At 46.6% G+C, this 25,207-nt stretch overlaps 1 protein-coding gene across 3 annotated transcripts; it reads left to right on the top strand.

The window, feature by feature from the left end:
• The first annotated feature begins 453 nt into the window (after positions 1–453).
• hectd3 (HECT domain containing 3) lies at positions 454–22,414 on the top strand. 3 transcript variants are annotated; one of them, XM_031810135.1, is made up of 19 exons: positions 454–1,214; positions 1,380–1,540; positions 1,652–1,744; positions 2,427–2,562; positions 3,769–3,890; positions 4,383–4,496; positions 4,633–4,715; positions 5,253–5,418; positions 6,107–6,188; positions 6,881–7,063; positions 7,156–7,208; positions 7,382–7,550; positions 15,484–15,687; positions 15,955–16,161; positions 16,244–16,373; positions 18,474–18,548; positions 18,640–18,721; positions 21,522–21,593; positions 21,756–22,414. In XM_031810135.1, exons 1-19 carry the CDS (start codon positions 861–863, stop codon positions 21,838–21,840), a joined length of 2,571 nt encoding a protein of 856 aa, XP_031665995.1. In that variant the 5' UTR covers positions 454–860; the 3' UTR covers positions 21,841–22,414. The 3 variants fall into 3 exon arrangements, with proteins under 3 accessions (XP_031665995.1, XP_020324349.2, XP_031665996.1); XM_020468760.2 differs by having other exon boundaries at positions 4,633–4,724; XM_031810136.1 differs by lacking the exons at positions 21,522–21,593; positions 21,756–22,414 and adding an exon at positions 21,032–21,492 and having other exon boundaries at positions 4,633–4,724.
• The last annotated feature ends 2,793 nt before the right edge of the window (positions 22,415–25,207 follow it).

Raw genomic sequence — 25,207 nt, 5'->3', positions numbered from 1 at the left:
TGTGAACCAATCTGCCAAGACTGACATACGTATGTATGTAAGGAACAAAGGTGCGACTGTTTTTCATATGTAATTTATTTGTATTCTCTAGTATTGTTTACTTTCTGGTGTATTTCTTACTCAATGTGTTGTGTCATTTGTAAGATGCGGGGCTTTTTTGGTCTCAATAGGACACCCTGTTAAAATAAAGGGCAAATAAAAAGCACTAAAATGTCGATAGCTATTGACTGTCATGGAATGTAAACACGTTGCTAGCTAACATGTTAGCTAACTAGCATGCTAAAATAGAAGGCTAGCTACATGTTAGCTAACTAGCATGCTAAAATAGAAGGCTAGCTAACATGTTAACATCCTGCCGATGCTTTAGCCGTGTAAACACTGGTTGGTGTAAGCTAGCTTGCTAGGCTACTAGGTAGACGGAAGCCGACACGGTAACATAACTTGTCGTATTGAAAGCTAGCTGAAGTTATGGGCGGTTCGCCCTTTTTTCAGATCCGATTAAGTGCTGCCGGTGAGAGCTACGGAAAGAGTCTGCTAGCTGTCAGGTAGCTGAAAGCTGTGGCACCGGATGAGAATGTACCGTTTCGTTTGAAACGGGCTGGTGGATGAATAGCTTTGTGTTTTTTTTGTTTTGTTTGTTCAAATATAGAAGCGTTATCCACGAGAAAAATCCTGGGCAAACAAAGGGAGAAGTAAACGGACAAACTGAAATGTCAGGTGACGTCCACCGTTGAAATGTGTGTTGACTGTGACGCATAGTTAGCTAGTTAACTAGCCCTGCGACGGACTGGTGTGCCTGGCCAGCTTCAACTTCCTTAGCTTTAACTTACCTAGCTTTAAAAAAACAACAACACAAAGACATGTCACCGGGCGACAACCCTCACGTTTTATTAGGAAGGATTCGGTTTCTGAACAAATGCATAGATTGTTTCAGGAAGAGCGAAGCTGTGCCCGAGTGCCTATGTTTCGTCCCAAAAGAGGTATGTTATAAAATCTGCAAAGATTCGTCATCCAATTCAACCGCTTCGTCTAGTACGTCCACCGCCAACTCATCCGTCGGTAAGACCCTGGTTTCAGTTTGGGAGAGCCCCCATCAAGCTCTCCACAGTAAGAAGCTATGCAAGTGCAACATCGAACCAAAGAAAGGGACATGTATTCGGACAACAGGGGAAGAGTATTGCAACAGCCACGGCCTGTGGGTTAAAATCAACAAGGTAAGAAAGAGTTGAATGATTAATTGCTTTACACACTTCCTGGTTCGTCATGAAGTCATGTCTCCATTTTTGTTACAGGACTGATCACCTTTGCTCAGTACATATTTTGAGGCAGTTGTCCTTTTAACCCTCTGTGTGTCTGCTTCACTCTGTGTGTTTTTATAGGATCAGTTGGAGGAGCACCGCGTGGGTCAGGAGTGTGAGGAGGGCTGGGTCTTGGTCTGTAAACACACGGAGGGAGGAGATCGACTGGTACCTGTTGAATCACCTGAGACACTCGGCAGACACCAGCAGCTCTTTGGATATGACCACAAGCCCTGTGACAGGTGTGTGTGTGTGTAACAGATGTGGTGACTAACTTTGTTTGAGATCTGAAGACTTGTAATGGCTCTGCTTGATGCTTTAGCTCAGCGGTTTAACACTGTCTGCTCTCTCAGGTGGGAACAAGTGGTGGATGTAGAGAGTTCTCTTCACATCGGCTCTAAACCCAAGGTCGCGGAGCGTGATGAAGCAGCTGTTCAGAAGCTCAGGTCAGTGTGTTTGGAGGCGAAGCTACACAGCTACCTGTTTAAGCCCTGATCCATGGGTGATAACAGGCTCTGATGAGCTACACAGCTACCTGTTTAAGCCCTGGTCAGTGATGGGTGATAGCAGGCTCTGATGAGCTACACAGCTACCTGTTTAAGCCCTGATCCATGGGTGATAACAGGCTCTGATGAGCTACACAGCTACCTGTTTAAGCCCTGGTCCATGGGTGATAGCAGGCTCTGATGAGCTACACAGCTACCTGTTTAAGCCCTGGTCCATGGGTGATAGCAGGCTCTGATGAGCTACACAGCTACCTGTTTAAGCCCTGATCCATGGGTGATAGCAGTCTCTGATGAGCTACACAGCTACCTGTTTAAGCCCTGGTCGGTGATGGGTGATAGCAGGCTCTGATGAGCTACACAGCTACCTGTTTAAGCCCTGGTCGGTGATGGGTGATAGCAGGCTCTGATGAGCTACACAGCTACCTGTTTAAGCCCTGGTCCATGGGTGATAACAGGCTCTGATGAGCTACACAGCTACCTGTTTAAGCCCTGGTCCATGGGTGATAACAGGCTCTGATGAGCTACAGCAGATATTGAGGCAGTTTGGACACTTTCTGTAAACTGAATGAAGTTAATGTGGCCTGGTCTAACCAACAGTACTGTTCCCTTCTCTGTTGTCCAGATATGTTCCTCCCAGCTGGACGTTTGAATATGACGAGGATCTGGTGCATTACTTCTACGACCACATCGGAAAGGAGGATGAGAACCTGGGCAGTGTCAAACAGTGTGTCACCAGCATTGATGTATCCTCCTGCTCAGTGAGTAGTGTGTGTGTGTGTGTGTGCGTGTGTCAGTGTTCATTTCATCAACAATAAATATGATGAAAAAATACTCGTCAACAACCTATTTTTCCTGACTAAAACTAGGATGCCCTGGAATAAAACAATAACTATTAAAATAATTTCAAATTTTTGTCAACGGAAATGTGAGGAGATGAGAATTCCATGTGAGACTAATGGACATTTGACATGAAGCTCCATATGCATGCAGAATATTTACATGCAATCCTCTCATTGGACAGAATGAATATCTATCAGTTGTGCGGTCTGATTGGTTTGATCTGCCCAGCACACAGCTCCCAGGAGGTCTGATTGGCCTGATCTGCCCAGCACACAGGAGGTCTCATCAGTCACTCTCTTGAACTGATATGAAGCCAGGATACTAACTAACCTCAACTAGAAACCATTTTTACTCTCTCTCTCACTTTCATGGGGGCTATTTTTGCTTTGATCACATCAGAAGGTCTATTTATTCGTCTGTTATTTATTTGTCTGTTATTTATTCATCTGTTGCCACGTCGCGGTTTGCAGATGTCAGTTGCGGTTGATTTTTCCTTTGGGGAAAAAACAAAAGCTATTTGGTGACTATTTTCAAGGAAACCACTATTTACCCCCATGACGGTTATGATGGGGAGAAAATCAGAGCTGTGAGAGCTGTTTTACCTGTATGCTTATTATGGCTGTCATTGGTTACAATCTGACACAATCAGCATATATGGTTATTATGGCTGTCATTGGTTACAATCTGACACAATCAGCATATATGGTTATTATGGCTGTCATTGGTTACAATCTGACACAATTAGCATATATGGTTATTATGGCTGTCATTGGTTACAATCTGACACAATCAGCATATATGGTTATTATGGCTGTCATTGGTTACAATCTGACACAATATCAGTGTTGCCAGCTAAGGTATATGAGGGGATAGTAGACCTAGTTGAATCTGAATGTGCACATGATGGAAGTTAGAGGTAGCCTAAACATTCATCATTTAATAGAAAAATGCACTGACTAAAATGGCCGACCTAAAACTAGACAAAAATTGTCCAGAGTTTTAGTCAACTGATAACTAAGAAAATAATAAAATGGGACTAAAAGGTATTTTAAAACAAAAATAGGTGACAAAATGAACGTGTGTGTGTGTGTGTGTGTGTGTGTGTGTGTGTGTGTGTGTGTCAGGAGGACCCTAGTGGTGGGGCAGGTTGCCTGACAGATGGAGACACAGAGACCTACTGGGAGAGTGATGGGATGCAGGGACAACACTGGATCAGACTGCACATGAAGAGAGGCACCGTAGTCAAGTAAGTGGTACTGTCATACAGTCCTGTCACTGCCATGGCAAACCTGGGATTTATGTAGGTGGCGAACAGTGTGGGGCCTAGTATGGAACCTGGGGGCACTCCCTTGGGGACAGGTGTAGAACAGTGTGGGGCCTATTATGGAACCTGGGGGCACTCCCTTGGGGACAGGTGGAGAATAGTATGGACCCTGGGGGCACTCCATTGGGGACAGGTGGAGAATAGTATGGACCCTGGGGGCACTCCCTTGGGGACAGGTGGAGAACAGTATGGAACCTGGGGGCACTCCCTTGGGGACAGGTGGAGAACAGTATGGACCCTGGGGGCACTCCCTTGAGGACAGGTGGAGAACAGTATGGAACCTGGGGGCTCTCCCTTGGGGACAGTACATCATCAGATGACCACTAGCCCACCAAAAGCATGACTTTGGTCAAGTCTTAGGAAGACCTGAAGAATAAACATGAATTTGTATTGTTTTTGTGTCTTGTCCGGCAGTAAGCTGATCTTGACAGTTGACTCAACCGATGACAACTACATGCCTAAAAGAGTGACGGTGTTCGGAGGGGAAGGAGACAATCTGAAGAAGCTCAGCGACGTCACCATAGACGAGTAAGTTACTCCGAAAGAACACCTGGGCCGTATTCAGCAGAGCAAACGGAAAATAACAGGTTTTGAAACATCAGGAGGTGCTACGTGAACTTGTAACTGTGTGTGTGTGGTGTGTGTTTATTTCTCTGTCCCTCAGCAATCTGATTGGTGAGGTGTGTGTGCTGGAAGACATGACGGCCCACCTGCCTGTCATTGAGGTTCGCATCGAGGAGTGCAGGGGTGAGAATGGTGGCTACACATTGAATCATTAATATACACACAACTGTACTAATCATTTACGGCAGGAGTGCTGGTTTAGGATCCGTTTAAAAAAAATGTTATAATAATGAATTACATATGGACAGGGGAAGAGACCTGATCCTAGATCAGCACTCTGAATACAGGGCTCTGATCAAAGTTGTCGAGCCTTGACAGACATCACATCCTGTCCAGCTGACGAACTAGACAGACTGTAGCTCTACCCTGTCACCTTATCTGGGAGTGGCTCAGTGTCTTTGTTGGCACACTGTAGATATCAGCTTGGACTTTGGAAATATAGAAATGTGCCTTGAATTAAATACTGTATCAATCCCAGGCTTATCCCCTCCTGTCAGGACCTTAACAACATGTCCTATCAGTGAATAAAACAATAATATATTCTAGTTGAAAATGAATAACACTTTTTCTTTTTTCTTTCTTTAATTGAAATGGACTCAACTTCTTCCTGACTCTTCCTCTTCCTGACCTGTCTCTCTGGCTTTTGTCTTCCTGTCTCAGACGAGGGGATAGACGTTCGGATCAGAGGGCTGAAGATCAAGTCATCGTGTGAGAGAGACCTGGGGCTCAACGCTGACGTGTTTCAGTCTCCTAACCTAGTGCGTTATCCTCGACTGGAGGGTACACTGCCTGATGTCCTCTACCACAGGGCCCTGGTTATACAGAGGTAAGACACTACCTGATGTCCTCTACCACAGGGCCCTGGTTATACAGAGGTAAGACCCTGTCTGATGTCCTCTACCACAGGGCCCTGGTTATACAGAGGTAAGACCCTGTCTGATGTCCTCTACCATAGGGCCCTGGTTATACAGAGGTAAGACCCTGTCTGATGTCCTCTACCATAGGGCCCTGGTTATACAGAGGTAAGACACTACCTGATGTCCTCTACCACAGGGCCCTGGTTATACAGAGGTAAGACCCTGTCTGATGTCCTCTACCATAGGGCCCTGGTTATACAGAGGTAAGACCCTGCCTGATGTCCTCTACCACAGGGCCCTGGTTATACAGAGGTAAGACCCTGTCTGATGTCCTCTACCATAGGGCCCTGGTTATACAGAGGTAAGACCCTGCCTGATGTCCTCTACCACAGGGCCCTGGTTATACAGAGGTAAGACCCTGTCTGATGTCCTCTACCATAGGGCCCTGGTTATACAGAGGTAAGACCCTGCCTGATGTCCTCTACCACAGGGCCCTGGTTATACAGAGGTAAGACCCTGCCTGATGGTGAACATGGAGCTGGTTGTGATCATCATGAAACACTCCTGATCCTGCTATACTACCAAGATGAATGCTGGTCTATGGTGCTCTTCCCCAGTCTGGTCAGTCGGTGTCGTGACTCAGCTTTATGTCCTCAGGTTCATCTCGCTGCTGGACAGTCTCCTGCCCCACCTGGTTCCAGCCTGGGACTACAGCCTGGCCACCTTCAACCACATCAAGGTACGTCTAGTTGCTGGGTTTGGAACAAAGGCCTGCACTAGCTCCCCTGGACCAGGGTTGGAGACCGCTGGTTGAGAGGGACACACCACAGATGTCATGACTGATCTGCTGGTGTAAAAAATAAATAAACTCCACTGTCCTCCCTTTCCCTTTCATCTTTAAACGGACCCTGCCAGATTTTCATTGACCTACTTACCCAGAGTTAGGCCAACTCATGGATGCCATTTTGTATAGAGATTACAATGTTGTACCTGTCCCATTATAGCATCTGTGAGCGCAGGGGCATCTCCATGAGCCGGATACAACGTTACCATCTCTAAGACAACTGGGAAAGAATGAGGAAGTGGATATAATCTGGTTTCTTTTGATTATCAGTGAAATGAACGCATGTTATAACATGTCGATTTACTATGTATTTGAAGACTATAAATGGCCAACCACACATGTTTGGAGTAGAACGGTTATTCCCCTGCTTTCTGAGAGGAGCTGGCTACTGTACCTGGAGACTTCCAGCAATTGCGCTAAGCTAACATCAATCATGTCCAAACGGCACGCAGAGACATACAATAGTCTCCATGAGTTGGTCTGACTCTGGGAAAGTAGATCAACTACCTAAATCTTGCAGTGTCCCTTTTTTAAAATGTATTATCACGTCCAGTACATTGACCGTTGTGTTCTCTGCTGCCCCCTAGAGTATCAAGCCGTTCCTGCTGCTGTCCAAGCGTCGCTCGGCCCTGATCACCCAGTGTCTGAAGGACTCCGAGACCAGCAAGCCTAACTTTATGCCCCGGCTCTATATCAACCGTAGACTGGCCATGGAGCACAGAGACAACCCCTCACTGGACCCTACTGCTAAGAACGCTGTCTTCACACAGGTAGTGGAGGGGGGGTGTGTTGGGGTGGGAGGGGGGATATGTGTGTGTGTTGTAGCTATATGATTTTAGACATCTGGCTTTAACCCATGCAGGTCTACGAGGGTCTGAAGCCATCCGATAAGTTTGAGAAGATTTTGGACTACAGGTATAGTAATCTCCCTCCCCAGCATCCTTATTGACTATCACATTTACTTAGCGGTCATTCTCAGGAAGCTGGATTTGATATCTAACAGATGGTAAAACGAGTGTGTTAATAATAAACTGATATCATAACAGACTTGAGAAGAAAGCAGCAGTGAATATGTTGTTGTTGAACAGATGGCCGGCGCGTTACGACCAGTGGTGGGAGTGTAAATTCATAGCAGAGGGCATCATCGACCAAGGAGGTGGTTTTAGAGACAGTCTGGCAGACATGTCTGAAGAGCTGTGTCCCAGTTCAGCAGAATGCCTCCTGCCTTTACCCTTCTTCAACAGGACATCTAACCAGGTAACTACCCCTGACCTCTACCTAATCTCTACCTCTTTAACATCTAACCAGGTAACTACCCCTAACCTCTACCTAACCTAACCTCTACCTCTTTAACATCTAACCAGGTAACTACCCCTAACCTCTACCTAACTTCTACCTCTTTAACATCTAACCAGGTAACTACCCCTAACCTCTACCTAACCTCTACCTCTTTAACATCTAACCAGGTAACTACCCCTGACCTCTACCTAACCTAACCTCTACCTCTTTAACATCTAACCAGGTAACTACCCCTAACCTCTACCTAACCTCTACCTCTTTAACATCTAACCAGGTAACTACCCCTAACCTCTACCTAACCTCTACCTCTTTAACATCTAACCAGGTAACTACCCCTAACCTCTACCTAACCTAACCTCTACCTCTTTAACATCTAACCAGGTAACTACCCCTGACCTCTACCTAACCTAACCTCTACCTCTTTAACATCTAACCAGGTAACTACCCCTGACCTCTACCTAACCTCTACCTCTTTAACATCTAACCAGGTAACTACCCCTAACCTCTACCTAACCTCTACCTCTTTAACATCTAACCAGGTAACTACCCCTGACCTCTACCTAACCTCTACCTCTTTAACATCTAACCAGTTAACTACCCCTAACCTCTACCTAACCTCTACCTCTTTAACATCTAACCAGGTAACTACCCCTAACCTCTACCTAACTTCTACCTCTTTAACATCTAACCAGGTAACTACCCCTAACCTCTACCTAACCTCTACCTCTTTAACATCTAACCAGGTAACTACCCCTAACCTCTACCTAACCTCTACCTCTTTAACATCTAACCAGGTAACTACCCCTAACCTCTACCTAACCTAACCTCTACCTCTTTAACATCTAACCAGGTAACTACCCCTGACCTCTACCTAACCTAACCTCTACCTCTTTAACATCTAACCAGGTAACTACCCCTGACCTCTACCTAACCACTACCTCTTTAACATCTAACCAGGTAACTACCCCTAACCTCTACCTAACCTAACCTCTACCTCTTTAACATCTAACCAGGTAACTACCCCTAACCTCTACCTAACTTCTACCTCTTTAACATCTAACCAGGTAACTACCCCTAACCTCTACCTAACCTCTACCTCTTTAACATCTAACCAGGTAACTACCCCTGACCTCTACCTAACCTAACCTCTACCTCTTTAACATCTAACCAGGTAACTACCCCTAACCTCTACCTAACCTCTACCTCTTTAACATCTAACCAGGTAACTACCCCTAACCTCTACCTAACCTCTACCTCTTTAACATCTAACCAGGTAACTACCCCTAACCTCTACCTAACCTAACCTCTACCTCTTTAACATCTAACCAGGTAACTACCCCTGACCTCTACCTAACCTAACCTCTACCTCTTTAACATCTAACCAGGTAACTACCCCTGACCTCTACCTAACCTCTACCTCTTTAACATCTAACCAGGTAACTACCCCTGACCTCTACCTAACCTCTACCTCTTTAACATCTAACCAGGTAACTACCCCTAACCTCTACCTAACCTCTACCTCTTTAACATCTAACCAGGTAACTACCCCTAACCTCTACCTAACCTAACCTCTACCTCTTTAACATCTAACCAGGTAACTACCCCTGACCTCTACCTAACCTCTACCTCTTTAACATCTAACCAGTTAACTACCCCTAACCTCTACCTAACCTCTACCTCTTTAACATCTAACCAGGTAACTACCCCTAACCTCTACCTAACTTCTACCTCTTTAACATCTAACCAGGTAACTACCCCTAACCTCTACCTAACCTCTACCTCTTTAACATCTAACCAGGTAACTACCCCTAACCTCTACCTAACCTCTACCTCTTTAACATCTAACCAGGTAACTACCCCTAACCTCTACCTAACCTCTACCTCTTTAACATCTAACCAGGTAACTACCCCTAACCTCTACCTAACCTAACCTCTACCTCTTTAACATCTAACCAGGTAACTACCCCTGACCTCTACCTAACCTAACCTCTACCTCTTTAACATCTAACCAGGTAACTACCCCTGACCTCTACCTAACCACTACCTCTTTAACATCTAACCAGGTAACTACCCCTAACCTCTACCTAACCTAACCTCTACCTCTTTAACATCTAACCAGGTAACTACCCCTAACCTCTACCTAACTTCTACCTCTTTAACATCTAACCAGGTAACTACCCCTAACCTCTACCTAACCTCTACCTCTTTAACATCTAACCAGGTAACTACCCCTGACCTCTACCTAACCTAACCTCTACCTCTTTAACATCTAACCAGGTAACTACCCCTAACCTCTACCTAACCTCTACCTCTTTAACATCTAACCAGGTAACTACCCCTAACTTCTACCTAACCTCTACCTCTTTAACATCTAACCAGGTAACTACCCCTAACCTCTACCTAACCTAACCTCTACCTCTTTAACATCTAACCAGGTAACTACCCCTGACCTCTACCTAACCTAACCTCTACCTCTTTAACATCTAACCAGGTAACTACCCCTGACCTCTACCTAACCTCTACCTCTTTAACATCTAACCAGGTAACTACCCCTAACCTCTACCTAACCTCTACCTCTTTAACATCTAACCAGGTAACTACCCCTAACCTCTACCTAACCTCTACCTCTTTAACATCTAACCAGGTAACTACCCCTAACCTCTACCTAACCTAACCTCTACCTCTTTAACATCTAACCAGGTAACTACCCCTGACCTCTACCTAACCTCTACCTCTTTAACATCTAACCAGTTAACTACCCCTAACCTCTACCTAACCTCTACCTCTTTAACATCTAACCAGGTAACTACCCCTAACCTCTACCTAACTTCTACCTCTTTAACATCTAACCAGGTAACTACCCCTAACCTCTACCTAACCTCTACCTCTTTAACATCTAACCAGGTAACTACCCCTAACCTCTACCTAACCTCTACCTCTTTAACATCTAACCAGGTAACTACCCCTAACCTCTACCTAACCTAACCTCTACCTCTTTAACATCTAACCAGGTAACTACCCCTGACCTCTACCTAACCTAACCTCTACCTCTTTAACATCTAACCAGGTAACTACCCCTGACCTCTACCTAACCACTACCTCTTTAACATCTAACCAGGTAACTACCCCTAACCTCTACCTAACCTAACCTCTACCTCTTTAACATCTAACCAGGTAACTACCCCTGACCTCTACCTAATCTCTACCTCTTTAACGTCTAACCAGGTAACTACCCCTGACCGCTACCTAACCTCTACCTCTTTAACATCTAACCAGGTAACTACCCCTAACCTCTACCTAACCTAACCTCTACCTCTTTAACATCTAACCAGGTAACTACCCCTGACCTCTACCTAACCTCTACCTCTTTAACATCTAACCAGGTAACTACCCCTAACCTCTACCTAACCTCTACCTCTTTAACATCTAACCAGGTAACTACCCCTGACCTCTACCTAATCTCTACCTCTTTAACGTCTAACCAGGTAACTACCCCTAACCTCTACCTAACCTAACCTCTACCTCTTTAACATCTAACCAGGTAACTACCCCTGACCTCTACCTAACCTAACCTCTACCTCTTTAACATCTAACCAGGTAACTACCCCTAACCTCTACCTAACCTCTACCTCTTTAACATCTAACCAGGTAACTACCCCTAACCTCTACCTAACCTCTACCTCTTTAACATCTAACCAGGTAACTACCCCTAACCTCTACCTAACCTAACCTCTACCTCTTTAACATCTAACCAGGTAACTACCCCTGACCTCTACCTAACCTAACCTCTACCTCTTTAACATCTAACCAGGTAACTACCCCTGACCTCTACCTAACCTCTACCTCTTTAACATCTAACCAGGTAACTACCCCTAACCTCTACCTAACCTCTACCTCTTTAACATCTAACCAGGTAACTACCCCTGACCTCTACCTAACCTCTACCTCTTTAACATCTAACCAGTTAACTACCCCTAACCTCTACCTAACCTCTACCTCTTTAACATCTAACCAGGTAACTACCCCTAACCTCTACCTAACTTCTACCTCTTTAACATCTAACCAGGTAACTACCCCTAACCTCTACCTAACCTCTACCTCTTTAACATCTAACCAGGTAACTACCCCTAACCTCTACCTAACCTCTACCTCTTTAACATCTAACCAGGTAACTACCCCTAACCTCTACCTAACCTAACCTCTACCTCTTTAACATCTAACCAGGTAACTACCCCTGACCTCTACCTAACCTAACCTCTACCTCTTTAACATCTAACCAGGTAACTACCCCTGACCTCTACCTAACCACTACCTCTTTAACATCTAACCAGGTAACTACCCCTAACCTCTACCTAACCTAACCTCTACCTCTTTAACATCTAACCAGGTAACTACCCCTAACCTCTACCTAACTTCTACCTCTTTAACATCTAACCAGGTAACTACCCCTAACCTCTACCTAACCTCTACCTCTTTAACATCTAACCAGGTAACTACCCCTGACCTCTACCTAACCTAACCTCTACCTCTTTAACATCTAACCAGGTAACTACCCCTAACCTCTACCTAACCTCTACCTCTTTAACATCTAACCAGGTAACTACCCCTAACCTCTACCTAACCTCTACCTCTTTAACATCTAACCAGGTAACTACCCCTAACCTCTACCTAACCTAACCTCTACCTCTTTAACATCTAACCAGGTAACTACCCCTGACCTCTACCTAACCTAACCTCTACCTCTTTAACATCTAACCAGGTAACTACCCCTGACCTCTACCTAACCTCTACCTCTTTAACATCTAACCAGGTAACTACCCCTGACCTCTACCTAACCTCTACCTCTTTAACATCTAACCAGGTAACTACCCCTAACCTCTACCTAACCTCTACCTCTTTAACATCTAACCAGGTAACTACCCCTAACCTCTACCTAACCTAACCTCTACCTCTTTAACATCTAACCAGGTAACTACCCCTGACCTCTACCTAACCTCTACCTCTTTAACATCTAACCAGTTAACTACCCCTAACCTCTACCTAACCTCTACCTCTTTAACATCTAACCAGGTAACTACCCCTAACCTCTACCTAACTTCTACCTCTTTAACATCTAACCAGGTAACTACCCCTAACCTCTACCTAACCTCTACCTCTTTAACATCTAACCAGGTAACTACCCCTAACCTCTACCTAACCTCTACCTCTTTAACATCTAACCAGGTAACTACCCCTAACCTCTACCTAACCTCTACCTCTTTAACATCTAACCAGGTAACTACCCCTAACCTCTACCTAACCTAACCTCTACCTCTTTAACATCTAACCAGGTAACTACCCCTGACCTCTACCTAACCTAACCTCTACCTCTTTAACATCTAACCAGGTAACTACCCCTGACCTCTACCTAACCACTACCTCTTTAACATCTAACCAGGTAACTACCCCTAACCTCTACCTAACCTAACCTCTACCTCTTTAACATCTAACCAGGTAACTACCCCTAACCTCTACCTAACTTCTACCTCTTTAACATCTAACCAGGTAACTACCCCTAACCTCTACCTAACCTCTACCTCTTTAACATCTAACCAGGTAACTACCCCTGACCTCTACCTAACCTAACCTCTACCTCTTTAACATCTAACCAGGTAACTACCCCTGACCTCTACCTAACCTCTACCTCTTTAACATCTAACCAGGTAACTACCCCTAACCTCTACCTAACCTCTACCTCTTTAACATCTAACCAGGTAACTACCCCTAACCTCTACCTAACCTCTACCTCTTTAACATCTAACCAGGTAACTACCCCTAACCTCTACCTAACCTCTACCTCTTTAACATCTAACCAGGTAACTACCCCTGACCTCTACCTAACCTCTACCTCTTTAACATCTAACCAGTTAACTACCCCTAACCTCTACCTAACCTCTACCTCTTTAACATCTAACCAGGTAACTACCCCTAACCTCTACCTAACTTCTACCTCTTTAACATCTAACCAGGTAACTACCCCTAACCTCTACCTAACCTCTACCTCTTTAACATCTAACCAGGTAACTACCCCTAACCTCTACCTAACCTCTACCTCTTTAACATCTAACCAGGTAACTACCCCTAACCTCTACCTAACCTAACCTCTACCTCTTTAACATCTAACCAGGTAACTACCCCTGACCTCTACCTAACCTAACCTCTACCTCTTTAACATCTAACCAGGTAACTACCCCTGACCTCTACCTAACCACTACCTCTTTAACATCTAACCAGGTAACTACCCCTAACCTCTACCTAACCTAACCTCTACCTCTTTAACATCTAACCAGGTAACTACCCCTGACCTCTACCTAATCTCTACCTCTTTAACGTCTAACCAGGTAACTACCCCTGACCGCTACCTAACCTCTACCTCTTTAACATCTAACCAGGTAACTACCCCTAACCTCTACCTAACCTAACCTCTACCTCTTTAACATCTAACCAGGTAACTACCCCTGACCTCTACCTAACCTCTACCTCTTTAACATCTAACCAGGTAACTACCCCTAACCTCTACCTAACCTCTACCTCTTTAACATCTAACCAGGTAACTACCCCTGACCTCTACCTAATCTCTACCTCTTTAACGTCTAACCAGGTAACTACCCCTGACCGCTACCTAACCTAACCTCTACCTCTTTAACATCTAACCAGGTAACTACCCCTGACCTCTACCTAACCTCTACCTCTTTAACATCTAACCAGTTAACTACCCCTGACCTCTACCTAACCTCTACCTCTTTAACATCTAACCAGGTAACTACCCCTAACCTCTACCTCTTTGCTGGTAGTACAACCGGGGGGGGGGGCTGGTAGTACAACCGGGGGGGGGGGCTGGTAGTACAACCCGGGGGGGGGGGGGCTGGTAGTACAACCGGGGGGGGGGGGCTGGTAGTACAACCGGGGGGGGGGGGGGCTGGTAGTACAACCGGGGGGGGGGGGGGCTGGTAGTACAACCGGGGGGGGGGGGGCTGGTAGTACAACCGGGGGGGGGGGGCTGGTAGTACAACCGGGGGGGGGGGCTGGTAGTACAACCGGGGGGGGGTGGGGGGGGGGCTGGTAGTACAACCGGGGGGGGGGGGGGTGGGGGGGGGGCTGGTAGTACAACCGGGGTGGGGGCTGGTAGTACAACCGGGGGGGGGCTGGTAGTACAACCGGGGGGGGGGGGGGCTGGTAGTACAACCGGGGGGGGGGGGGGTATTAGTACAACCGGGGGGGGGGAGGCTGGTAGTACAACCGGGGGGGGGGGGGGGCTGGTAGTACAACCGGGGGGGGGGGGGTGGGGGGGGGCTGGTAGTACAACCGGGGTGGGGGCTGGTAGTACAACCGGGGGGGGGGGGGGCTGGTAGTACAACCGGGGGGGGGGGCTGGTAGTACAACCGGGGTGGGGGCTGGTAGTACAACCGGGGGGGGGGGGCTGGTAGTACAACCGGGGGGGGGGGCTGGTAGTACAACCGGGGGGGGGGGGGGGCTGGTAGTACAACCGGGGGGGGGGGGTATTAGTACAACCGGGGGGGGGAGGCTGGTAGTACAACCGGCGGGGGGGGTATTAGTACAACCGGGGGGGGGTGGTAGTACAACCGGGGGGGGGGGGTAGTAGTACAACCGGGGGGGGGGGGTAGTAGTACAACCGGGGGGGGGGTAGTAGTAGTACAACCGGGGGGGGGGGGCTGGTAGTACAACCGGGGGGGGGGGGGGGGGCTGGTAGTACAACCGGGGGGGGGGGGGGGCTGGTAGTACAACCGGGGGGGGGGGGGGGGGTAGTAGTACAACCGGGGGGGGGCTGGTAGTACAACTGGGGGGGGCTAATGGTAGTAGTATATGACCAACAGTTAGTTTCTGCTCCCAGGGAACAGGCGAGGCCAGAGACCACTATGTTCCCAACCCGTCCTGCAGAGAGTTCCACAAGTTTGAGTGGATCGGACAGCTGATGGGAGCCGCTCTCCGAGGAAAAGACTTCCTGGTGCTGGCTCTGCCTGGTCTGGTGTGGAAACAGTTAACAGGGGAGGCTGTCAGCTGGAGCAAAGACTTCCCTGCTGTTGACTCTGTCCTGGTGAGCACTGTGCTGTTGTCACATCGAACATCACTGACTTCAGCGTAAATCATTGAAGTAAAAGACGACCACTGTGAAAATGGCAGAACTCAAGTTAGGATTCAGTCCACTGACGTTTTCAACCTTGGCATACTTATTGAAGCTTGTATCTATTCTGTTTTTATAGGCGATACAATCGCTAGTTGCAATATTCTGACAACGCATTGGATAATGTGATTTCCCGTCTGTTTTAAAATGTTAGTTTGCTTCTGTTCTGTCTCTCTACAGGTCAAGCTGCTGGAGGCCATGGAGGTCATGGACCAGGAGACATTTGACTTTAAATTTGGGGAGGAGTTGGTGTACACTACCCTGCTGAGTGACGGCAGACTGGTAGAGCTGCTACCAGGCGGCAGCAATCAGGTGGTACGGTACCAAGACCGCAGGGAGTTCATTCACCTGGTCCAGAAGGCACGCCTGGAGGAGAGCAGACACCAGGTGGGAAGGGGTTTTCAGATGGCCTTCAAGTCGGGTTGTCTCGTGTGGAGGGAGATGCTGTAACCATGCGTGTCTGTTCCAGGTCTGTGCTATGCAGGCGGGGCTGGTGAAGGTAGTGCCTCAGGCCGTGCTGGATCTGCTAACCTGGCAGGAGGTGGAGAAGAAGGTCTGTGGAGACCCGGAGATCACCGTGGAGGCACTCAAACGACTCAGTGAGTAATCAGACGGACCTTGATGTGGTTGAAGATCGCCAGGCTGTAGTCCCAGACTGACTCAGTACCATCACATGTGGCCCCATCTTATGTCCTCTCTCCACATCAGGTTGATAGTAAACCCTAGTGTTGTCTCTCCACATCAGGTTGATAGTAAACCCTAGTGTTGTCTCTCTCCACATCAGGTTGATAGTAAACCCTAGTGTTGTCTCTCTCCACATCAGGTTGATAGTAAACCCTAGTGTTGTCTCTCTCCACATCAGGTTGATAGTAAACCCTAGTGTTGTCTCTCTCCACATCAGGTTGATAGTAAACCCTAGTCTTGTCTCTCTCTCTCTCTCCACATCAGGTTGATAGTAAACCCTAGTCTTGTCTCTCTCTCTCTCTCTCCACATCAGGTTGATTATAAACCCTAGTGTTGTCTCTCTCCACATCAAATCAAATCAAATTTATTTATATAGCCCTTCGTACATCAGCTGATATCTCAAAGTGCTGTACAGAAACCCAGCCTAAAACCCCAAACAGCAAGCAATGCAGGTGTAGAAGCACGGTGGCTAGGAAAAACTCCCTAGAAAGGCCAATACCTAGGAAGAAACCTAGAGAGGAACCAGGCTATGTGGGGTGGCCAGTCCTCTTCTGGCTGTGCCGGGTGGAGATTATAACAGAACATGGCCAAGATGTTCAAATGTTCATAAATGACCAGCATGGTCGAATAATAATAAGGCAGAACAGTTGAAACTAGAGCAGCAGCACAGTCAGGTGGAAGTTGAAACTGGAGCAGCAGCATGGCCAGGTAGACTGGGGACAGCAAGGAGTCATCATGTCAGGTAGTCCTGGGGCATGGTCCTAGGGCTCAGGTCAGTTGAAACTGGAACAGCAGCATGGCCAGGTGGACTGGGGACAGCAAGGAGTCATCATGTCAGGTAGTCCTGGGGCATGGTCCTAGGGCTCAGGTCCTCCGAGAGAGAGAAAGAAAGAGAGAAGGAGAGAATTAGAGAACGCACACTTAGATTCACACAGGGCACCGAATAGGACAGGAGAAGTACTCCAGATATAACAAACTGACCCCAGCCCCCCGACACATAAACTACTGCAGCATAAAAACTGGAGGCTGAGACAGGAGGGGTCAGGAGACACTGTGGCCCCATCCGAGGACACCCCCGGACAGGGCCAAACAGGAAGGATATAACCCCACCCACTTTGCCAAAGCACAGCCCCCACACCACTAGAGGGATATCTTCAACCACCAACTTACCATCCTGAGACAAGGCTGAGTATAGCCCACAAAGATCTCCGCCACGGCACAACCCAAGGGGGGGGGGGGGGGGCGCCAACCCAGACAGGATGACCACAACAGTGAATCAACCCACTCAGGTGACGCACCCCCTCCAGGGACGGCATGAGAGAGCCCCAGCAAGCCAGTGACTCAGCCCCTGTAATAGGGTTAGAGGCAGAGAATCCCAGTGGAAAGAGGGGAACCGGCCAGGCAGAGACAGCAAGGGCGGTTCGTTGCTCCAGAGCCTTTCCGTTCACCTTCCCACTCCTGGGCCAGACTACACTCAATCATATGACCCACTGAAGAGATGAGTCTTCAGTAAAGACTTAAAGGTTGAGACCGAGTTTGCGTCTCTGACATGGGTAGGCAGACCGTTCCATAAAAATGGAGCTCTATAGGAGAAAGCCCTGCCTCCAGCTGTTTGCTTAGAAATTCTAGGGACAATTAGGACATATCAGGTTGATTATAAACCCTAGTGTTGTCTCTCTCTCTCTCTCTCTCCACATCAGGTTGATAGTAAACCCTAGTGTTGTCTCTCTCTCTCTCCACATCAGGTTGATTATAAACCCTAGTGTTGTCTCTCTCTCTCTCTCCACATCAGGTTGATTATAAACCCTAGTGTTGTCTCTCTCTCTCTCTCTCTCTCCACATCAGGTTGATTATAAACCCTAGTGTTGTGTCTCTCTCTCCACATCAGGTTGATTATAAACCCTAGTGTTGTCTCTCTCTCCACATCAGGTTGATTATAAACCCTAGTGTTGTCTCTCTCTCTCTCCACATCAGGTTGATAGTAAACCCTAGTGTTGTCTCTCTCTCTCCTACAGCTCGATATGAGGACTTGGAGCAGACCGATGTCAGGGTACAGTACCTGTGGGAAGCTCTCATGAACTTCACTAATGGTCAGTTAAAACCGTCTTCTTTTTTGTCTCTGTGGCTCTCTTCTGTTCTCTATTCACTCACTAACTCTCTGACTGTTCCCCCCTCTTCCAGAGGACCGCAGCCGGTTCCTGAGGTTTGTGACGGGGAGGAGCCGTCTTCCTGCTCCCATCTACATCTTCCCTGACAAACAAGGGTATGTTGGTAGGACGCCTTTTACCGTATGTTGGTAGGACTCCTTTTACCGTATGTTGGTAGGACTCCTTTTACCGTATGTTGGTAGGACTCCTTTTACCGTATGTTGGTAGGACTCCTTTTACCGTATGTTGGTAGGACTCCTTTTACCGTATGTTGGTAGGACTCCTTTTACCGTATGTTGGTAGGACTCCTTTTACCGTATGTTGGTAGGGAGCCTTTACCGTATGTTGGTAGGGAGCCTTTTACCGTATGTTGGTAGGACTCCTTTTACCGTATGTTGGTAGGGAGCCTTTTACCGTATGTTGGTAGGACTCCTTTTACCGTATGTTGGTAGGGAGCCTTTTACCGTATGTTGGTAGGACTCCTTTTACCGTATGTTGGTAGGGAGCCTTTTACCGTATGTTGGTAGGACTCCTTTTACCGTATGTTGGTAGGGCGCCTTTTACCGTATGTTGGTAGGGCGCCTTTTACCGTATGTTGGTAGGACTCCGTTTACCGTATGTTGGTAGGGCGCCTTTTACCGTATGTTGGTAGGACTCCTTTTACCGTATGTTGGTAGGACTCCTTTTACCGTATGTTGGTAGGGAGCCTTTTACCGTATGTTGGTAGGACTCCTTTTACCGTATGTTGGTAGGACTCCTTTTACCGTATGTTGGTAGGACGCCTTTTACCGTATGTTGGTAGGACGCCTTTTACCGTATGTTGGTAGGACGCCTTTTACCGTATGTTGGTAGGGAGCCTTTTACCGTATGTTGGTAGGGAGCCTTTTACCGTATGTTGGTAGGACTCCTTTTACCGTATGTTGGTAGGACTCCTTTTACCGTATGTTGGTAGGACTCCTTTTACCGTATGTTGGTAGGACTCCTTTTACCGTATGTTGGTAGGACTCCTTTTACCGTATGTTGGTAGGACTCCTTTTACCGTATGTTGGTAGGGAGCCTTTTACCGTATGTTGGTAGGGAGCCTTTTACCGTATGTTGGTAGGGAGCCTTTTACCTTATGTTGGTAGGGAGCCTTTTACCTTATGTTGGTAGGGAGCCTTTTACCGTATGTTGGTAGGACGCCTTTTACCGTATGTTGGTAGGACGCCTTTTACCGTATGTTGGTAGGACGCCTTTTACCGTATGTTGGTAGGACTCCTTTTACCGTATGTTGGTAGGACTCCTTTTACCGTATGTTGGTAGGACTCCTTTTACCGTATGTTGGTAGGACTCCTTTTACCGTATGTTGGTAAGGAGCCTTTTACCGTATCTTGGTAGGGTGCCTTTTACCGTATCTTGGTAGGGAGCCTTTTACCGTATCTTGGTAGGGAGCCTTTTACCGTATCTTGGTAGGGAGCCTTCTAGCGTAGGTTAGTGGGACGCCTTTTAGCCTAGGTTAGTGGGACGCAATCTGTAGTGGAAAATCGGTTCAAATATGACAACTAAGAACTTTGAATTCAATGATAGACTTTTAATACACCCGCATCATAAGCCGGAGAGCCCCGCGGGACCCACACCCTCCAGAGCTCTCGCTCTCCTTTTTATTTCCATGCATACATCATAAGTTCATCCCCCAATGCAAATACAGTTACATTCCAATCCATGCATCCTGCTTGTTCAGCCCAGTAACGCCCACATCTGCTTTCCATTAGATCCTAATGGTGACCAGCCCCTTGCTTTGACCCTTCACTCAGCTTACTGCGTTCTCCTGTTTGTGTGTTATCTAGGGTCAGCAGACTGTGTCTCTTCTGTTTTTAGCATGCTCAGCTATACTAAAAATACTATACATTCCTCTATGCTATAGGCTTGCTTTATCTCTGTAATTAACTATATGTGTCCCTTTTGGTGTCTTTCATCTCCTTTAGCTTTAGAGTGCCTAGCTGATCTGGTCGCCTTCTCTTCATATGTTTGTATAAGATTAAACAGACTTGTGTCTCCCCTACGATGTAACTGACATTTGTAATTCATCTGGGGTCATTTAGCTGACCCCCTCCTTCATATATCCCTCTGACCTTTGTATGTCCAGTCATTTCTAGGCGTCTATGTGTCTGCATTCCTTTAGTGTTCGCGGCTGTTCCATACTCCCATGGTCTTTCTCGGCTTTCTGTCCTATACAATAGACAATGCATTTTACCAGAACAGGAAATTAACCCATACATGTATCTTTTCTTGTATTACTAAAATCATGTATATGATTTTCTCCCACAAATCCCAAAGCAAATACCTTATAAGATGCTGATGTTATTGCACTTTTTATAACGTCTTTCCCTGACCTCTAGCTCAGAAGACCGATGCATTATAACATCTTTGGTTTCCCTGACCTCTAGCTCTGAGACTACAGATGCGTTATAACATCTTTGGTTTCCCTGACCTCTAGCTCAGACGACCGATGCATTATAACATCTTTGGTTTCCCTGACCTCTAGCTCTGAGACTACAGATGCGTTATAACATCTTTGGTTTCCCTGACCTCTAGCTCAGACGACCGATGCATTATAACATCTTTGGTTTCCCTGACCTCTAGCTCAGACGACCGATGCATTATAACATCTTTGGTTTCCCTGACCTCTAGCTCAGACGACCGATGCATTATAACATCTTTGGTTTCCCTGACCTCTAGCTCTGAGACTACAGATGCGTTATAACATCTTTGGTTTCCCTGACCTCTAGCTCAGACGACCGATGCATTATAACATCTTTGGTTTCCCTGACCTCTAGCTCTGAGACTACAGATGCGTTATAACATCTTTGGTTTCCCTGACCTCTAGCTCTGAGACTACAGATGCGTTATAACATCTTTGGTTTCCCTGACCTCTAGCTCTGAGACTACAGATGCGTTGCCACAGTCCTCCACCTGCTCCAGTACCCTGTATCTACCCAACTACCCCAGGTGAGTTTTAATGGCAATTCTCTCTACTGTTATCAGAATATTTAGAAGGAAAGTGGTTTCTTTTGTTCCATATAACGGAGATTGTAGATATGAAATTGCAATGGTTATACTCTTCCACATTCTCTAGTAAAAGCTAATTCCCTAACTTTGTGTCCCCTGCAGTGCAAAAGTGTGTGAGGACAAGCTGCGCTATGCTGCCTACAACTGTGTTGCCATCGACACTGACATGAGTCCCTGGGAGGAGTGACCACACCCCCTGCCACGCCCATATAGCAGTTTTATGCCACGCCCACCTGTATTTATGCAGCATTTATTACAAGTGGGGGGGAAACGCCGAAAATAGTACTTGTAAACTGGGAGCAACAAGTTGTGTGCATTCATGTGCTTTGAACTTACTGAGACCGCTGGTTGGCTAATGTAATGAATGCAGCCTTAGCATCACTATCTGAAGCTGCTGCCAAGCCTATTATCATTTATAAACTGGGTGGTTTGAGCTCTGAATGCTGATTGGCTCTAAGCTGTGGTATATCCAACCGTATACCATGGGTATGACAAAACAGATTTTTACTGATCTAATTACGTTGGTAACCAGTTTATAATAGCAATAAGGCAATTCGGGGGGGTAGGAGTGGGTTGTGATTTATGGCCAATATACTTCAGTTAAGGGCTGTGTCGTGTCTTAAGAACAGCCCTAAGCTGTGGAATATTGGCCATATACCACACCCCCCTCGGGCCTTATTGCTTAAGTATACCATATCTACAACGGTGCCAACTATTTACAGCTGTACTGTATATAATAAACTAATGTGGAAGAAACATGACTTCTGATGTTTTACTTTTCATAATATGGGGAATATTCCAATGTTTGAACCAGTCAAAAGTCTGTTACTTGAACTCTGTGAAGCATTTATTTGAGCTGCAATTTCTGAGGCTGGTAACTCTAATGAACTTGTCCTCTGCAGCAGAGGGAACTCTTGAGTCTTCCTTTCCTGTGCCGGTCCTCATGAGAGCCAGTTTCATCATAGAGCTTGATGGTTTTTGCGACTGCACTTGAAGAAACGTTAAAAGTTCTTAATTTTCCATACTGACTGACCGTCATGTCTTAAAGAATTTATGGACTGTTATATTTCTTTGCTTATTTGAGCTGTTCTTGCCATAATATGGACTTGGTCTTTTACCAAATAGGGATATCTTCTGTATACCACCCCTACATTGTCACAACACAACAGATAGACTCAAATACATTAAGAAGGAAAGAAATTACACATTAACTTTTAACAAGGCACACCTGTTAATTGAAATGCATTCCAGGTGACTACCTCATTTGTATTTATTATGGATCCCCATTAGTTCCTGCCAAGGCAGCAGCTACTCTTCCTGGGTTTTTTTATGGATCCCCATTAGTTCCTGCCAAGGCAGCAGCTACTCTTCCTGGGGTTTATTATGGATCCCCATTAGTTCCTGCCAAGGCAGCAGCTACTCTTTCTGGGATTTATTATGGATCCCCATTAGTTCCTGCCAAGGCAGCAGCTACTCTTCCTGGGGTTTATTATGGATCCCCATTAGTTCCTGCCAAGGCAGCAGCTACTCTTCCTGGGGTTTATTATGGATCCCCATTAGTTCCTGCTAAGGCAGCAGCTACTCTTCCTAGGGTTTATTATAGATCCCCATTAGTTCCTGCCAAGGCAGCAGCTACTCTTCCTGGGGTTTATTATGGATCCCCATTAGTTCCTGTCAAGGCAGCAGCTACTCTTCCTGGGGTTTATTATGGATCCCCATTAGTTCCTGCCAAGGCAGCAGCTACTCTTCCTGGGGTTTATTATGGATCCCCATTAGTTCCTGCTAAGGCAGCAGCTACTCTTCCTAGGGTTTATTATAGATCCCCATTAGTTCCTGCCAAGGCAGCAGCTACTCTTCCTGGGGTTTATTATGGATCCCCATTAGTTCCTACCAAGGCAGCAGCTACTCTTCCTGGGGTTTATTATGGATCCCCATTAGTTCCTACCAAGGCAGCAGCTACTCTTCCTGGGGTTTATTATGGATCCCCATTAGTTCCTGCCAAGGCAGCAGCTACTCTTCCTGGGGTTTAATTGTGGATCTCCATTAGTTCCTACCAAGGCAGCAGCTACTCTTCCTGGGGTTTATTATGGATCCCCATTAGTTCCTGCTAAGGCAGCAGCTACTCTTCCTGGGGTTTATTATGGATCCCCATTAGTTCCTGCTAAGGCAGCAGCTACTCTTCCTGGGGTTTATTATGGATCCCCATTAGTTCCTGCTAAGGCAGCAGCTACTCTTCCTGGGGTTTATTATGGATCCCCATTAGTTCCTGTCAAGGTAGCAGCTACTCTTCCTGGGGTTTATTATGGATCTCCATTAGTTCCTACCAAGGCAGCAGCTACTCTTCCTGGGGTCCAGCAAAATTAAGGCAGTTTATACAATTTTAAAAACATTATGCCCTCAGGCCCCTACTCCACCACTACCACATCTACAGTACTAAATATGTGTTTGTATAGTGCGTATGTTATCGTGTGTGTATGTATGCATGTGTCTATGCCTATGTATGTTTTGCTTCACAGTCCTCGCTGTTCCATAAGGTGTTTTAAATATGTTATTTTTGTCGCCTTGTTGATATTGTTAAGGCAGAGCGGCGCTTTATTATGGACAGACTAATTCGTATTTTAGCTACTGTTGTATCAATATGTTTTGACGATGACAGTTTACAATCCAGGGTTATGTTTCACTTTGTTGGATCGCTCCCTCCGCGGCGGAGGGATACATCCGACGTGAGGATGTACAGATTTATTCCCATGTACACCTGTGTCACGGCTGGGGTCCGCCCCTATAAATAGACCCCATTGCCGCGAAACATGTTCTCTTTCATTTTCTCAGCGGATGACCGTATACTCACTGGCTGTTTGCAGCTGGCCACATGGCCAAGCCCCTCCTCCTGAGTGCTGCACTCAGCTGCGAGCGGTTGATCTGTATCTTCCGTCCGTGGTTTGTCGTGCTTGTTTCGTTGACGTTACACTTCGACTCCGTGTGCCTCCTGGCTTGTGTTGTGAATTGCTTAACATGCTGTTGGGTTAACTGCTAATTGCCCTAAAGTTGTTTTTTCCACATACATAATGTAAGAGTGTCGTGGTGGACTTCCACTACATTGAGACATTACGTTTGGAGTTCCTTAACATAGTTACTCCATCATATGGTGCTGTTTCTACTGCTTGGATATTAAACCAGCGAGGTAATATTACAGTTTGGCGTTAAAACATAATCATTTTAAACTCACATATTAGATCCATTACCTGGTTGCTGTTTTGTCTGCCTGTTTTTTCCACAGAGGTCTTCCCCATTTTTGCAGAGGTACTGGGTAATGTATCCCTCAGTGGGCTCCTATCCCTCCAAGTGGGTCACGACAAACTCTCCCAGGGCGTTGTACCTCTGCTCCGTGGCCTCGCTGGCTTGGCTGGGTTTATTATGGCTTCCCTTTGTGACAGGTGTGATGGTGGCATCCCCCTGGAGCTCTTCATACCTCGTGCCTGGGCAGAGGGGAGCGGGCCATGGTGCAGGTGGTTACCTCCCGGCGCCATCTCTGGCTGGCCCAATCCCGTCTGCCA

The sequence above is a fragment of the Oncorhynchus kisutch genome, linkage group LG30 (assembly GCF_002021735.2).
Source record: "Oncorhynchus kisutch isolate 150728-3 linkage group LG30, Okis_V2, whole genome shotgun sequence".
In the NCBI taxonomy this organism is placed as follows: Eukaryota; Metazoa; Chordata; class Actinopteri; order Salmoniformes; family Salmonidae; genus Oncorhynchus; species Oncorhynchus kisutch.
This window is presented reverse-complemented; position numbering and strand designations above follow the sequence as displayed.